The 16232-nt window shown below is 41.2% G+C and overlaps 1 protein-coding gene across 10 annotated transcripts in view; it reads right to left on the bottom strand.

Moving 5' to 3' along the window:
- Positions 1-1860: 1860 nt before the first annotated feature.
- NR1H3 (nuclear receptor subfamily 1 group H member 3) overlaps positions 1861-16232 on the bottom strand; it is a 44490-nt gene continuing 30118 nt past the window's right edge. For 6 of the 10 annotated variants that reach the window (XM_044435751.1, XM_044435753.1, XM_044435755.1 and 3 more), the window contains exons 3-10: positions 14715-14863; positions 12614-12880; positions 10386-10594; positions 9479-9658; positions 8508-8607; positions 7434-7547; positions 6091-6185; positions 1861-4243 (exon numbers count right to left, since the gene is read on the bottom strand). In XM_044435751.1, coding sequence (XP_044291686.1) covers positions 4097-4243; positions 6091-6185; positions 7434-7547; positions 8508-8607; positions 9479-9658; positions 10386-10594; positions 12614-12880; positions 14715-14829 — 1227 coding nt within the window. In that variant the 5' untranslated portion in view covers positions 14830-14863 and the 3' untranslated portion in view covers positions 1861-4096. Of the gene's footprint in view, positions 4244-6090; positions 6186-7433; positions 7548-8507; positions 8608-9478; positions 9659-10385; positions 10595-12613; positions 12881-14714; positions 14942-16232 lie in introns of all 10 variants that reach the window. The other 4 variants (XM_044435748.1, XM_044435749.1, XM_044435752.1 and 1 more) reach the window with 3 other exon arrangements.

Raw genomic sequence — 16232 nt, 5'->3', positions numbered from 1 at the left:
GCGAGCCACCAGCAGGAGGAGGGCAGGGAGGGGGGAGCGGGAGAGCGAACCATTCAGCCGCTCGAAGGGGACGGAGCGGAGGAGGGAAATTGGGCCAACCCCCAAGCGGCGGGAAGAGGCGCTGCGAAGCCGCGGGCGGCGCATCCCGTGAGGTCGGGCGAGCCGGTAGAGTCTCGCTTTGAGCTACGCGGGCCCAGGTGCTGTTAAAGAAAAGGAGTTTTTAAAAATAAAAAAGACAGCGCTTTAAAATACTCCAAATAAAAACCGCATTCTTTCAGAGCAAAGAGCCAAACTCCTCAACTTTGGTTTATGAATTCATTTAATCATGTGCAAGGTGAATATTTCCATTGCTTTAACATTTTAAAATCAAATCCAATTTAAGAACAGCCAGCAGAAATCTGTTATAGCTTTCTCAAGTGGACTGTCCTCTTCTGGAACAGGGCAAATCGTTTTACAAGAAGGCACTGTTTAAAATACTAGACACTTGACAATAGGGAGGCCCTGCACTTGGTTGTAAACCCTCAGACAGACACACAGAGCCACTGAAGCCACCGTGGCCTTAAATGACAAACATAGCTCAAGAAGCATCCCCAGGCTGCAAACCTAGCTCCTTCAAGGGGAATCCCACCCCATCTAGAGCAGGTAGAATTCCTTCCATCTGGTCAGCTGGACCTAATAGCATCTCAGTCTTGTCTGCATTGAGCTTCATTTTGTTAGCCCTCATCCAGTCCATTGTTGCAGCCAGGGACCGGTTCAGCACATCCACAGCCTCACTTGCTTAAGATAAAAAGGAGATAGGACTTGATAACAATGCACTCCAAAACTCCAGATGAATTTACTCAGCAGTTTCATATAGATGTTAAATAACATGGGGGGCAAGACTGATCCCTGAGGAACCCCATACATTCAAGGGACAGAGCAAAATCCCCCAAGCACCACCTTCTGAAGCTTACCATCCAAGTAGGCATGGATGCAGCTCTTCTCACACCCAACTCAGACAGTCGCCCCATGGTTAATGGTATCAAAAGCTGCTGAGAAATCTAGGAAAACCAATAGGGTCATACTTCCCATCTCTCTTCCAGCATAGGTCATCATACAGGGTAATCAAACCTGCTTCCATGCAAAAACCAGGTCTGAACCCTGAATGAAATGGATTCAGGTAATTTGTCTCATCCAAGAATGCCTAGAGCTAGTTCACTACCACCCACTCAAGAACCTTGTCCTGGAAGGGGATGTTTGCCACTGGCCTAAAATTGATGAATTATTCTGGGTCCAGGGAGGGTTTCTTCAGGAGTGGTCTCACCACTGCTTGTTTCAGGTGGCCAGGGACCACTCCTTCTTGTAAAGAAATATTAATCACCTCCCTAGCCCAGCTGGCATGGCTCTTTTTAGCCAAGAAGGCCAAGAATCCAGTACAGACATGGCCACATGAACCTGTCCAAGCACCTCGTCAACATCCTCAAGCTGTACTAAAACTTATCCAACACAACTAGATCAGACTGTTGCCCTTTTCCTGCCACGCCTTAATTCTTTTTTTGACTCTACATGTTTCCATGTAAAAGTTGGACAGCTTAGTTTCTTAGGAGTTAAACATTAATCCAGGGATAGATATTTGTATAAGAACTATGTTGACTAATTAGATTATCCCACATCTGACACAACAAGATTAAGCACATTAAATATCAGTATATAATGTGCCACCTATTTCAGTGTAACAAGTAGTAGCTTAAAAAGCTCTGGAACTCTTCTAATGTTTTGATCCTAGAGCACATAGAAAAGTTGATCTATCCAGCTGCAGAATTCTGAAGCAAATATTTCAAATGTCCACTTGAAGACAAATTAGCCTATACAAGCTGAGCATTGAAGAGCAATTTCAGGTCATGTATTTATTCTGATGCATTGGAAATGGTTCATCACATTACAATCACAATTCTTTATTAGATTTGTTCTATTACATAAACATTAACATTTTGCAAATGATTAGTTAAAAATACAGAAATTTTGAAATTGCAAAGAGTTATAAAAAAGATTCTACACACTGTTACCAATGGTTTATATTGTAAAGGCCAGTGAAAGAGACCAAGCTCAAGTGCAAAACAGACACAAGACCAACACCATAGGTATGGCACTTGCTACATAATCAACAATCACATTGGTTCAGGGACCCAGACTCTCAGGATGCTTGCAGGGCAAACAAATTGAAATCCTGAAAAAGAAAGAATCACATACTACTACCGTACCAAGGAATCTCAGATTTAATTCAGGCATCAAATAACCTGACATGTAGGTTGAGGAGTATTTTTTTAATTTTTTTTTTTCTCTAGCAACCCAATCCTATATGCAAATACAAAAGCCCACTGAAATCAGTGAGCTTAGCTATCATTAATTCTGTAGGATCAGGCTGTAAATATTAAAACTTTTTACAGTTATTAAAGTCAAAGGGCCAACTCTAGGCAGTAACTCCACATATTCAGAGTGGAGACAATTGATCACAAACTTATGTCTCAGGACAGATGAGCATCCCAACTCTTAACAGACATTAACATCCTTGAATCACATATCTAAACTGAGTTGTATTCCTTTCTTAAGATATCTGAGAGCAATATTAAGCATGTGAACACACATAACAAATCCCTACCTGGGTGTTTGGATCAACAAAAGTACACTTTTGAAGGGGTCATTTAGAGTGGAGGGTGATTTTATTACACAGATTTCAGTGCACTGTTTAGTTCCACTCACTGAGACGTCAGCAATCTTCATGTCAAGGTTTATGCTAGTATTCCAGCAAGATGCACACACATAGCCCAACTGTGGGGTCATACACCTAGAACCGGACAGGGCGAGGTGACCATCTCAGCAGGCATTGCTGGGCATAGGGGGGGCAGCAGAGACAGCCTCCCAGTATTCTACTGTGTGGCAGATCAGACCTGCATATGCCACCCAGCCAGTTCTGGCACTCCAAAATTAGCTTGCCATGTCAGTGTTGATGGTGGGTGTTATCTAATTGCCAAGGCTGAAGTAAGAGTTAGCTGCCATCACAGTCAGCTTTTACATATGTACTTGGGAGGAGGCACCATCTTGTCCTTTGTCTTAGGCAGCACAATATGTTGGGCACCCCTAATTTCAAATACAATGACTAGGAATAGTCTTCATTCCTGCAAACCAGGTGTCCGGAGACCTCCAGCTCATGCTGAAGAGCTCAGCCCAGCTCTACACACTACAAGACTGAAACAGGAGGCTCTGATTAGTCAAGAATAAGTTCAACTGGACTCAGTGGAACTTTTTAGCATCTATACACAAAATTAGGCTTCATGAATATACACTGTATTTACATGTGTTGTACACTTTCACATTCAGAGCACCTGCAAAAGGCAGGGAAAGGTGACTGGACATAGCTTTCTAGTGCATCTATGATGTACATATGAAGGATGATTATTTTTCTTGAGGGAGGAGCAAAAAAAATGGAAGAGTAATCATAAGGGACTTCTGTGGTCCAGCTACTCTGCCAATCCATATGAGCCTTTCTAAAATGTCAACAAAGTGCAACTGTGGGCTCATACAGGTAGCTCTTATGGCTCTGACTTGCAGAAAGAAAAGATCCCTCTAGAAACAAAAGAAATGCTACAACTGTCCACCATGTAGCCAGCTCTCTACTGTTGCAGACGTTAAAATATATTAAGAGCATTCAGTCCAGAGAAACTCCCATGAAGTTGCACAAAAAGATGTGCAAAGGTGGTCGCCTCTGAAATGCCTGAGAAGCCTCTGCTTGTGTGTGAATGGTGGGCCGTTGAAATTAAACATGGGAAAAGTGCTTAGAACAATAAAGCCACATGAGAAATTGATAGAGCAGGTCTTCATCTCAGCTATATTGAGGTGTTTCAGTTGTTGTTCATTTTTGGAAAACATTAAATCAAAGACTAAAGCATAATCTAGTCCATCCCTTTTGCCTTAAGCCTTCCTTCATCAAAGCACAGAAACCATATGACCATAGCTCTCTGCACTGCTTCGGTTTTGCGAAGAGAGGAGGACAGCTTCTTGTTAGTAAAAGGTACATGGTGGGATTACTTCAGCAACTTGGTGCCCTGGGACATCAGGGTCATTCATTGACATCCCAGATTTCTGAAAGAAGTGGTGGCAGCTTCTTGTCCTGTAGCCGCAGAGCAAACACCTGTTCAGAATGAACACTACTTAGAGTCCGAAGACTGACCAGTTTCATTAACATTCGTGGGAACATTAGATGATCCTGAAAGATGATACACAAAAGAACAAGGACATCAGATCCAAAAATCTGTTTCTCCATCTGTTTCCCATCTCTAATAATAGCTTACACTCAGGGTAATAAGACTGCAAAGTAGCTTGGACACCAACATAATTAATAATAGTAAATATATGCCTTATACCACGTTTATAACTTCGTTAGTCACAGTGACAGTAACATATAGATGGCTACATCCTGTGCCAAAGAACCCTAAGTTCTATGATCTCCGCTCAGAACAAATCATGCTAATTGTAGACGCATAAACAGTTTTGCATAGTTTGCACAATGAATTGAAAGCTTGTGGTACTGCTCAGACTGGGTTGTTAAAAGACAAAGCAAAACAAGGGATTAGAGGAAAGAAAAACAGGGATAAGGTACTAGGAACCATTATATCATAAAGTAGGAAGGCTAGGCAAGATACAGAGTCCTGTTGTTCTGAGCACTGAAACTTCTGTCCAATGTTTATGCTCAATTCCAAACCTTCAACAAGTGCAGTTAACACATTTTAAAATGCTTGCCCCCTGCCTCACAGCCCCAGCAACCAGGAGGGATTTCAGATAGACAGTTTGTGGAACTACCAATCAAATACTGAGTTCAGACAGCACAATGACTTGCTATCAAGGGTTGATGTATGGGTTGAATGTGAGTTGTTGAAATGTGCGTCATTGTGCTGTCTGAATCCAGCTGTCACCCATGAACAATCCACAGTTCAACAACAAACCATGAGTTGTCTTCATAAGTTGTTTGTGGTCAACAATTCATGGTCTGTTAGTGTGGCTGGGCTCACAATGTTTCAGCAACAATCCACATTTTAATCACTGAACCCATACTCAATCCTTGAGTGTGGGCTTTGCCTGTTGTCTAAACTCAGTCATTGTGTAGCAATTCAATCTCCTGATATAATTTTCTGTGGTGAGAAAAAAGGCAGAAGTGCTGGAAAAAACATGGGAGGGTTACACATGGAACAAGGTGGCCATAACCCACATTTCAGCAACTACTCATGCTCAACCTTTACTATGTGGGAGTTATGTTGTCCGAACCCAGTCATTAGCTCTATAAGCAGGAGCCCATTTCTGTTCATTTATATTTATCAGCTTCTCTTCCTCACAAAGAGCCCAGGATAGCTACAGGGAGCATTGAATAAATAGCAAGGAAGGATCCATAGCTCAGTAGCACTCCATGCTGAACATTACATATCCAATGATGAGGCTCTCCAGCTAACAAGATTTCAGATAGCAGGGCTGGAAAGATCACCTGAGAATTTGAAGAGCAGCTGTCAGTCAAAGCAGTGCTAGGTTAAATGGACCAATAGTCTGACTTGGGATAAGGCAGCTTCATACATGTATTACAGTAAAGGTAAGGTAAAGGTTTCCCCTTGACATTAAATCCAGTCATGCCTGACTCTAGGGGGCGGTGCTCATCTCTGTTTCCTAGCCGAGGGAGCCAGCCTTTGTCTGCAGACAGTCTCCATGGTCATGTGGCTGGCATGACTAAACACCAAAGTGCACAGAACGCTGTTACCTGCCCACCAAAGGGGTACCTTTTCATCTACTTGCATTTGCATGCTTTCGAACTGCAAGGTTGGCAGGAGCTGGGATGGAGCAACGGGAACTCACCCTGTGGTGCAGATTCGAACCAGCAACCTTTTGATCAACCAGCCCAGCAGCACCGCGGTTTAAACCACTGCACCACCTGCAGTCCCTGTATTACAGTACTTGTATAAAATATTTGGCAATGCCATTCACTGAACTTGAGCAACTTAAAAGCGTTACTCAAAAAATTCTTCCACACATATACATTCAGCAATATAATCATTCTAACGAGACACTTACGTTTGGTCTATGTATACAAATGTAAGAATGAAGGGCATCTACGTAGGTATGCTGCAGCCTTTCCACCAGGGACTGGTCTTGAACATTTGGTCGGTCTGCCAATAAGCAGGTTAAAACTTCATAAGTAACTGAATACAGACTGATCAGACTTAACCTTCTGATGTGGAACCCACAAACCTTAATGTCACACTGCTTCCCTCTTCTGCTCCACAACCTTCCATGTACTATACAGCTTAGAAGCAATGTGCAGGATCGCTAACACTGCTGGAACCAATAACTGCTGAGATCAATCCATCATCAGAAGGGATTAATTAAGAAAGAATGAGATGAACTCAACTAAAGCCAGTTTCAATGGAAGAATACTAAGAGAATTAATACAGTATAATGGCTAAGCCATGAACCAGAAGGTCCCTATTGACATCTTGGCTCTAAGAAAGGTAGCTTTAGAGATGCCAATCCTATTTGGTCTCAGCCCTCCCACCTGCAATATGAGAACAAATCATACTCTCTACTTTATAAACTTGTTGTAAGGATGATTGTTGCAGCAGTAATACATATTGTTTGGCCATGACAAAACAAAAAGTCAATACAAATTTAAATGCATGAACAGACAGAATCATTGAAATAAAATAAATAAAGGTCTCTGAACACATTAGAGCTCTAATTCTAATGTTATCATTGTGATGTCAATAAAAAAGTGCTAGACTTTATTTAGTAGTTGCTGACAAATTATTTTTCTCTTTAACAAAGGATCCAGACGACCAGGCAGAAGCAACTCCATTGTGACATCCCACTTTGCTCAGGTTTGGTTTTCATACAGTGACACCAATGTGGGGCCAAAATGTTTATACCCTGGAAACAAATTAATCTGCCACAATTCCTTATCTCCAGAACTGTGTCCCAGTGTCAGGAGTGCATCTATTCCAGCCAGTACCATTGCATAGGAATACACCCAAATCATATAGTCCTTGATATATTATTATTATTATTATTATTATTATTATTATTATTATTATTAAAACATTTTTATGCCGCCCATTCGCCGAAGCCTCGGGGCGGCTTACAACAATGGAATGACAGAGGTCATCTGTCACATCCTCTGCTTTCACTTAGGTTCTCTAAAGTGAATCTCAAGTTTTGAAATGGGATATTTTTATGAACAAATGTATGCTTTGCATAAAAACAATTATATTCAGCCAGATGGATTATTAAGTCTGGAATCCGCAGATGCAAATGTCTTTTTTACTGTTGCACACAACTTATCCAGAAAAAGACCACATTCAAAATGTCTAAAATCACACGCATGCACATTGCTGCTCTCAATATCCTTCCAGGTGTATTACCTGCAGAAAAAATGCTGATAGCTATTAAAAGTGCGTATTCAGCATCAGTGAGCTGCAGTTCATTCATTCCTTTTGAAAATCCAAATATAGGATTAATGAACTCAAACTGAAGGCCTGAAAGAAAAAGACAAAGAGCAGGAGGTGAAAAATAGATACTCCTTCTGTGTTTTACTTACACACATACCCACACCACAAAGACACTGAATAAGGCTATTTGGAATTTTGATGGGGAACAACACTGAATCCAAAAGAGTTTTATTGGGAGGAAAAGCTCTTTATTTCTGACAGTATGCCTACTTCATTTATATTAAGTGCCATGTAACATACTAGCCCCAATAGGAACTGTAGTTGTGAAAGATAGCCAGCACTCCTTCCTCAAACATTCAGGCACAGACACAAAGAAATATTTAGCTAACATGTATCAAAATTATTTAATAGCAAATTTTAGACAACTTTATTTTAAAAAATCTTTTACATACAAGGGACTTTAAAAAATCACTGCAATAATCCATTTAACAGAATACAATGTGTCATAATTGTTTATCAAATGTAAGGGATTCTAAGAGCAAGAAGGCTGAGTTTAGTTGTATAGGGTGTAATCCTACATCTGTTTACACAGAAAAAGCCAGGTAGGATTGTTTGTAACCTCTACAGAACATGATAGAATTTTCATGTGATCTTTAAAAGAGCTGCATGTACGTTAAAATGTCTGAAAATATGCAAGCATACAAAATTTAGAATCTTCAGCTTTTTCTATCCACATGACCTTCAGGAACATCCCATCACAATCCCTATTTATGTTCCCTGCCTATACTCCCCATATCTTGTTGCCCCTTCCAAAAAATTATCCAAGCTCATATATCAGGCTAAAGCCTAAGAACTGTACCATTTATGAAAAATATGAATGTTTGGCTTGCTCCATGTAATGTATTTTGAGTCTAAAACTTGACTTCTATTGGAACACAGAATGGGCTTTACTATTTAGACTAGAAAACATCTGACATATATGCCCTGTTCATTGGCCAACAGTGAAGAAAAAGCATCTGCTTGTTAATCTAATGGTACTTAGCTCACCAGCTTTTGCAAAGTCATCTCGATTATAACTCAAATCCTTTAAAAATGTGATGCTTTCTGTTTCGGGATTGTAGCGCCGAGATGTCTCCAGAAGCATCACCTTAAGCATAAAAAGGCGATATAGTTATTAAAGAAGTCTACGAGATTGGGGAAAAAAGGCTCTGCACCCACAACCCATACCATCAGTGAGGACAGAAACAATGGTTTGGATCTTAAGAAGCACTCACAGAAGGGGGTTGGTGAAAGAAGACTTCCACACATCCTCCTTGCCTGTAGTTCCCCAACCTCTCCAGTGGAGGACACTCCTGGGCTGTGACATAAGGGAATGGGGCAAGCACCTTCTGTTGGATCACAGAATTGCTTGCACCATTTTGAACAAGTCTGCCATCTGTACTAAGTCCTGTGAGCATCATGCAAAACCATGCAGGAGGGGCCCCTAGCTCTCATGAGATGCCTTTGGGATGACTTGCAGGGCTGCAAGGGAGAGGAGGGCCCTGGACAGTCTCCATCTGCAAGCCCCCTTTTCTGAGCACTTCTCAGGATCCAAGCCAATATGTTTCACTGCAGCCATCACTTGGATTTGTGTTGACTCATGGCCCCACTTCCTATAGTCCCTGCAATAAGAGTTGCTGGAATTTGAACTGAAACACCCAGAGCTACAGATCCTTTCCCAAGAGCCAGTTGGAGAGGTGGGGCAAGTCAAACTCTGTTTTGTATAATATCCTCTGCTATAGGAACCCTACCACACAACACACAATTTTAGCTTGGAAGAACGGACTTGATGTCCAGGTGTGGAGAAGCTTCTCTGCTTCTTACTCCTGGAAGATGCTCTACCCAGTCTCAGATTAATCAAAAGAAAAGGCTCTTGTCCACTGGTGGTTACATAAAGAAAGCAAGTATATGTGCATGTTATTAAAACTGCATTGATGCTGTTACTCCTTCTGACAAGGATGACAGATTATTGGACTTACCTCTATTGTAGATGTCTTTAGAAGTGCAATCTGGTCTTCCCGGGTGAGTTCCAGGAAACCTGGCAACTGCTTTGCAAAGTCCACAATCTCCTGTACAGAAATGATGGCAAGCTCTGTGAAATGAGCAAAGCGCTGCTGCCGTGCTTCACGATGAAAGGGATCTGACATCTGAGGCCACGGCTGCAGTTGGGTGGGAAAGCCATGCGAAGAGGAGGAAGAAAAAGTGCAACAAAGGTAGAAAGCAAAAGCAGGAAGTTACGTTAAGTGAATGAGAAATATTCCATATCCTCCACATTTTCTCATGGCTCTTATTCACTGTTCAGTCCTCTTCCGCATTCTACAGTTTGTTATCGCACAAGGTCAAGTCACACTTAGAAGGTCCTTCAGCATCTTGAATCCAAGGGAGTCATACCACTCCCCATATGGCAAAAGTCAGTTTCCACTTGTCTTCCTCTAGGACCTCTCACTGAGGTCAGTTGTTCTGCTGGGTCTTGAGGCTTTAGTGTTAATTGTCTTTTAGCAGTTTTAAATTATTTTAATTTTTATAAGTTAAACCTTTTACATTATGTTTTTGTCTTGTTGCATTTTGGATTTTATTTTTTGTGACCCACCCAGACGGCTTCAGCTATTGGGCCAGATAGAGATGCCATGGGTTAAGGTGTCAGACCTTGGACTCCAGCTAATGCAAGGTATATGCAAGCACCTTGCATGGTCTACCATGGCCTTTATTCCCTGGTGTAGCCCTTGCAGATGGAGGAGAATTAGATAGGCAACATTATCTTCATTAAATGTAGCTACCTCCCCGCAAAAGTTGACCAGCATGCCAATGGTACTGAATTAAGTGGAAGTTTTATTGAGTACCTAGTTTCTCTTTCTAGTTTGGAGCCCACCCAAATTGTCTTTTTACCGTCACTTTTAGTCTGTCTGTGAAGGAGCGCCGATTACACTGCTGCTGAGCAGCCACAAGCTTTTCTATCATCTCAAGCTGCTCTGGTGTCATTTTAGGAGGTGTGGTCAAAGGAGATGGTGAGTTCTGGTGCACAACTACCATCCGGGCCTGATCTTCTTCCTGCTTCTTAAGTTTCTTCTGCTGTATCTGCTCTTCGGAAAGAACACCTAAAAGCAGAGTAAGAATAGGAACAGGTGAGGAAAGGCCTGTTGTTACACAAACCATGTCATCACTGAGCTGGAGAATGTCTCAATGACTCCTTTTTTGTGCTGCAATGCAGGCCAGAAGCACCATGTCTCAGCATTTCTTAGCAGCTGCATTGTAACTCTACACGAACAGCTATCCACTGGGGCAACTATACATTTATCAGCTGATAAATCTGCATCTTCTTCACAGAGCTCCTGTACAAGCAAGTCATTCTTGTTTCATATGAAACCTAGTGTGCCCTACATCAAGGATTTTAGAAGAACAGCCTTATCTTAATTTCTAGGAAGGCTACTGAGAAATCACTGAGAAGGCTACTGTCTGGAGGACACATAATTAAGAATTTGGAGATAGGAAAACACAAAGGGCTGTTATTCCACTGTATTTACTTTTAGTTTCATTGGATACTCAAGATCTGAACACTACACAAGGAGTGTTTCCTTCCTGCTTTTCAGCTACATAACCTCCAGGTGGCAATCTTATATAACAGAATAGTACAAATAATCATGAAGAAATGAGGGGTGTGGGGGGAAGCTTTTGCAATTAAACGTTGCATTTTCCCAGTTGTGAAAAACTTGCTGGAAGTGCTGTTTAGACACAGAAGTGAAACTGAAGGGTCATGACAATATCTGAAGAATTGTATTGTGTAAACAACTATAAATAGGGAGTGAGGGGCACACAATAAATGCCTCATCAAGAAACACCCAAACACAATTAAGTATACAATAAGTTCTGAGCAACTAATATGAAGAATTAGCTGACAAAGTACTTTGGTAATATCTTCAAAGAGAGTACTCAGTTAAAGTGCAGTGCTCAAAATCAAACAAGTATAATTTTTGTCATTTAATATACAAAGACAAGTATATTTAACATGCTGTTTTATCAATGACTGAAATAAAAATATTATAGAAAGTGCTGAAACAGAAAATTTGATATACAGGTGCCTGAAATATATAAGTTTAATTAGTACATTCTGAATAAAAAGTTTTCTCACAGATATTATCCATACCAGGTTCACACATAATACAAGCAAAAGTACAGGTTGAGTATGTACTGTTGTTGCATCACGGGGTATTATTCAATTATGGGCAGTCATGACATGCAAATCATAGAAGAGCAGAGTTGGAAGGGGCCATGAAGGCCATCAAGGTCCTGCTGTTGCAGAACACCAAGTTATACCAACCCACTCAGATGGCTGTACAGTTTCTTCGTGAATGTCTCCAGTGTGGGAGAGCCCACCACCTCTCTAGGGAGCTGGTTCCACTGTTGTATTGCTCTGACAGTGAGGAAGCTTTTCCTGATGTTCAGTCTGAATCTGGGTTGCCACAACTTGAATTGACTATTCCATGTCCTACCCTTTGGTATCAGCAAGATCTTGACCTTCCTCTTTGTGGCAGCCTTTGAGGTATTTATAGAGGGATATCATGTACCCCTTAGACTTCTCTTCTTAAGGTTGAACATAATTCTTTCAATTTTTCCTCATAGGGCAGTGTTTTCAAACCCTGGATCATTTTCATTGCCCTCCTCTGGACCCTTTCTAATTTTTCTGCATCTTTCTTAAATCTAGGTGCCTAGAACTAGACACAGTATTCCAGTATTCCAGATCTCATACTATAGGTTAACCATGAATGTTTAACCATGAACACCCCAGAGTTTACAATGCAACAACAAACCATGGGTTCTCTTCCTGGATTGTTCACAATTATCAACCCATAATTAAACCATAGCGCAGGGTTTCTACATATTGACAATCCTGCATATTCAACTACAACCTATATTCAGCCCATTCTTGGGTTGTCATTAAGGGCAAACCAAACCATTCTTTGTATACATTGTGTTGGATCCAATATTAGTCCTATATAGAGTAGACCCGTTGAAATTAATGTGGTTTAAATTAGACTAACACTGGAAATAGCAAATTATCTCGCCTTACATTCTGCTTGTCTATTTTGCTCCCAGCTATATGGACTTCTATCACTTACAGTGCTCTCGCATGCCTGCCTCCAGGCACTTGCGGAACCGGCACTCCTGACACTTCCTGCGCATGTACATATCCATCTCACACCTGCCACCATTCTTGCAGGCATATTGGGCTCCTTTGATGACACTGCGTCGGAAAAAGCCTTTGCAGCCCTCACAACTCAGGACATTGTAGTGGAAGCCTGAGGCCTTGTCCCCACATACGCTGCACACCTCATTTCCAAGCATCTTGGGGGCAGGGCCCTTCTTCCGTTTCAGAGGAGGATTTTCTAGAAATATATAGAGGGGGAAGAGAAAAGAGAAGTTGTAGAAATAAACCTGGAAAACCAGGAAACATAGTTTCCCATAAAATACAAATGGCATGCAATTCAGCAAGGGGAAAACTGAAATGCTACATCCCAAGGCAATCAAAGCATGTAAGAATCTAGGCCAAAAATGGTTGCAGATTCTTCCTCCTCCAGTTATCTTTTTATGACACATAGGAAAGCTTTTCTTGTGCTTTCCTAAAACAAAGGAAATAAACCACTGATTCTTACAGCAAATTCAAATATTAGCAAGGTCTAACACCCTTCTGAGGATTGTAGCATGTACGCAGCATATGGAAAATTACATCTTAGAATATTCTTCCCATTCCATTAAAATCTCCCTGCACATACAAAGCTAGAAGAGAGATTTTGACTAGGAGAGGCACTCAGACAAGCAACTCCTCTCTTCTCCCCAAGTATATATCTAACAAAGCACAGATGGGACCACACACCCTGCAGACAATATATATTTGACTCTGAAATGCCCTGGAAATAAGGATTCCTGAAGAAATTTGCAGAGAGAGATTGTAGAAGATATATGGGGGATGGAATAGTGAAGCAAAGCATCTGGTCTCATAAAGTAGTCCTCTAAGACTGCAATCTTATACCCACTAATCTGGGAATAAGCCACAATGAACTCACTTCTGAGCAGTTATATAGATAGGGTTACATTATTAATCTTTTTGTAACTTAGTCACCAGAGGGCAGCATTGTTTATTTCTCTCTTGCTGGAGTAAGACTAGTTTTTATGAAACTCCGAGAGGAATATGGCTTGCCATACTGCCTGTTAGCTTTCTCTACCTGGCTTCTTCCTGATGTGTTGCACTGAAGCTCCTCTATCATCCCCTGCCAGCTGGGCATGATGGGAGCTGTAATCCAACACATCTGAAGGACACTGAAAGACAGTTGGGATTTCACTATTGGCTCCAGTCAAATTTTTTGAATAACAAAACTCAGAACAGCTGAATGGGGATTTGCATAAACACCATGAACAGACAATTCCTACTGTTAACCACTGTCAGACCTCAGAATGAGAGGACACACTTCTTGTCTTGCTTCACCTTCTTTGGGGTTGTCTACATGAGACATTTAGGGAGCACACCAGAATCTTCACTCAAGGTAACTTGCAGGCATTTTACATGAAGCTATCAGCCTCCAAGGCTTCTCTCATGTTTTTCAGGCATGTTTGCAGTTTTTCTAGAATGAGGAATGATTTCCTAATATCACAGTAAGTGACTCAGAATCCCATGTATTATCACAATTCTGATGTAACACAGCTATAACACAGCACCACCTTGTGGTTGTGTAATGGAATATACAGAGAGAGAGAAAGAAAAACCTCTGGGGAAAAAGTAAAGGTCCCAGTCTGAGTCCCATTAAAAAATGGAAGAAGCTTTGGTAAAGCAGCTGGTTCAATAGAAGCCTTTTCTCTCTCCATCTCTCCATTTCCCCATCACTTTCCCCAACACATAGGCACAAAAGCATACATGCACTCAGAAGAATGGTGAATTCACTGCTAAATATTTCTCCCCATAATTTATTCCTTGCAGCGAATTGTGCATACTTCTTAATGTGCAGCAGTATTTAAAAAATGATCCTGTGAGATCTGATGTAGCCCAGGCTGGAATTCCACTACCTGAGTCTGCCACACTTTTCAGTATTGTACACAGATCAGTTCTTAGTCTGTTTAAAACCCCTGCTTACTGCTTGAAACGAGGCCTTGAACTTTATTTATTTGTTTATTTATTTATTTATTTATTTATTTATTAATTAAAACATTTCTATGCTGTTAACTTACCTACATGCTCAGCAGGAATCTCTGAGCTATGAAAAAGTGCAAACCCTTTCTCCTCCATGTGAAAGACATGTGTCTTCTTTCCATGATTCTGCATCACAAGCTGTGTAGGACCCATGATGGCTGCCCAGCTGGAGCTCACCTCCTCATCGCTAAAGTAAGATTGTGACCAAACTCAGCACACACATATCCAGGATTTATAATTCTCCTTGCAAAGCAGAGAAGAAAGTCTTTGGAAGAAAGCAAAGGCATAAGGAAAATGCAACTACTGAAGCTATCAGGAAGTCTTTTTCATACTAATCCCACAACAACAACAGCCCACCTTCTCATGTGGCCCATTCCCTCAAAATTTTCATCTCTGCCCCTTTAAACAGGATGCATCCAGTCTTAAATCAGATCTCCCACTATCCAGTCAGGTAATTAAAGTTTTGACTTGATTTCTGTTTTACTTCAGTTTATTTTATTGAACAGGGTAATTTATATTCCAGCTTTTCACTAGAAATATATGAGTCAAGGCAGCTAAGGATAATTTCATAAAAATATAATTGAAAAATAGCCAGTTAAAACAGTGTAATGGGTAATTAAAACTTCAGTTTAAAATGAATACAAAGTCTGTCTAAGTAAGAATGCCTTAACCAGATAGTAGAAGGTAAGGAAAGCCAACAAACCTTCCACAGAAAATTTCATCTCCATGGAGGTATTTGGTGGGTACATAAGGCAGCTAACTGAAAAAAAGAATTTGCAGGACAAAGCAATTTGCAAGGTGTCTCAGCTCCCTAGAAGCTAACTCAGCCAAGCCCTGTTAAATGAAACCAGCATCCCTACTCTAACTCCTTCCCTGAAGCACACAGGTGTTTAGGGTCTAAGAGGTAGTGAACTAAACAGACTTGCTTTAGAGATATGGATGCTGAACGTTGCTGTGGAATAGTCTCCCCAATCTTCATTACAGTAAAGATGAGCCTTACAGTTCTTATAAAAGCTCTTGAAATCATGAAAGGCAGAAATGGTTTAATTTCTGCACCTAAATAGCTGAATGATACAACTTGGTCTCATGCCGCCATCAACATCATAGTTAAGCAACACTGCAAACTAACACCGAAGGGCAGGACATTCCAGGAAACGGAGGAGGAGGGCCAGACAGCTGGAGCCAAAGAGGAGGATACAAATGCATGCCTAGGGTAATTTCAAAAGTGGCATGTCATCAATCTAGGAAGCTGGCCAAGTCAATCAGCAAAAGTGAAACTTGCTACAGGTTGAGCATTTTAATCCACAGGGCAGTTTCTAACAGGACAGAAGTTTCAAGTCACCATTTAAGGTAGCCTGATACGATATTGTTGGGAAGGCTTTGAAACAAGCTTCAGAAGCTGGAGACAAGCAACAGCATTTTCACAGACCTGGAAATAGTCCCAAAGAGGAAGTGCTTGCCCTACTGCTGTGTGCTCCTAGCATGCAAAAGTTGTCCAGCTGGCTGCCCACTAGCTCCCAAACCATGCTCAAGCTGATGTTGTTGTCATAATAAGC

This window comes from Varanus komodoensis, unplaced genomic scaffold, assembly GCF_004798865.1.
Source record: "Varanus komodoensis strain SLA01 unplaced genomic scaffold, ASM479886v1 scaffold3, whole genome shotgun sequence".
In the NCBI taxonomy this organism is placed as follows: Eukaryota; Metazoa; Chordata; class Lepidosauria; order Squamata; family Varanidae; genus Varanus; species Varanus komodoensis.
This window is presented reverse-complemented; position numbering and strand designations above follow the sequence as displayed.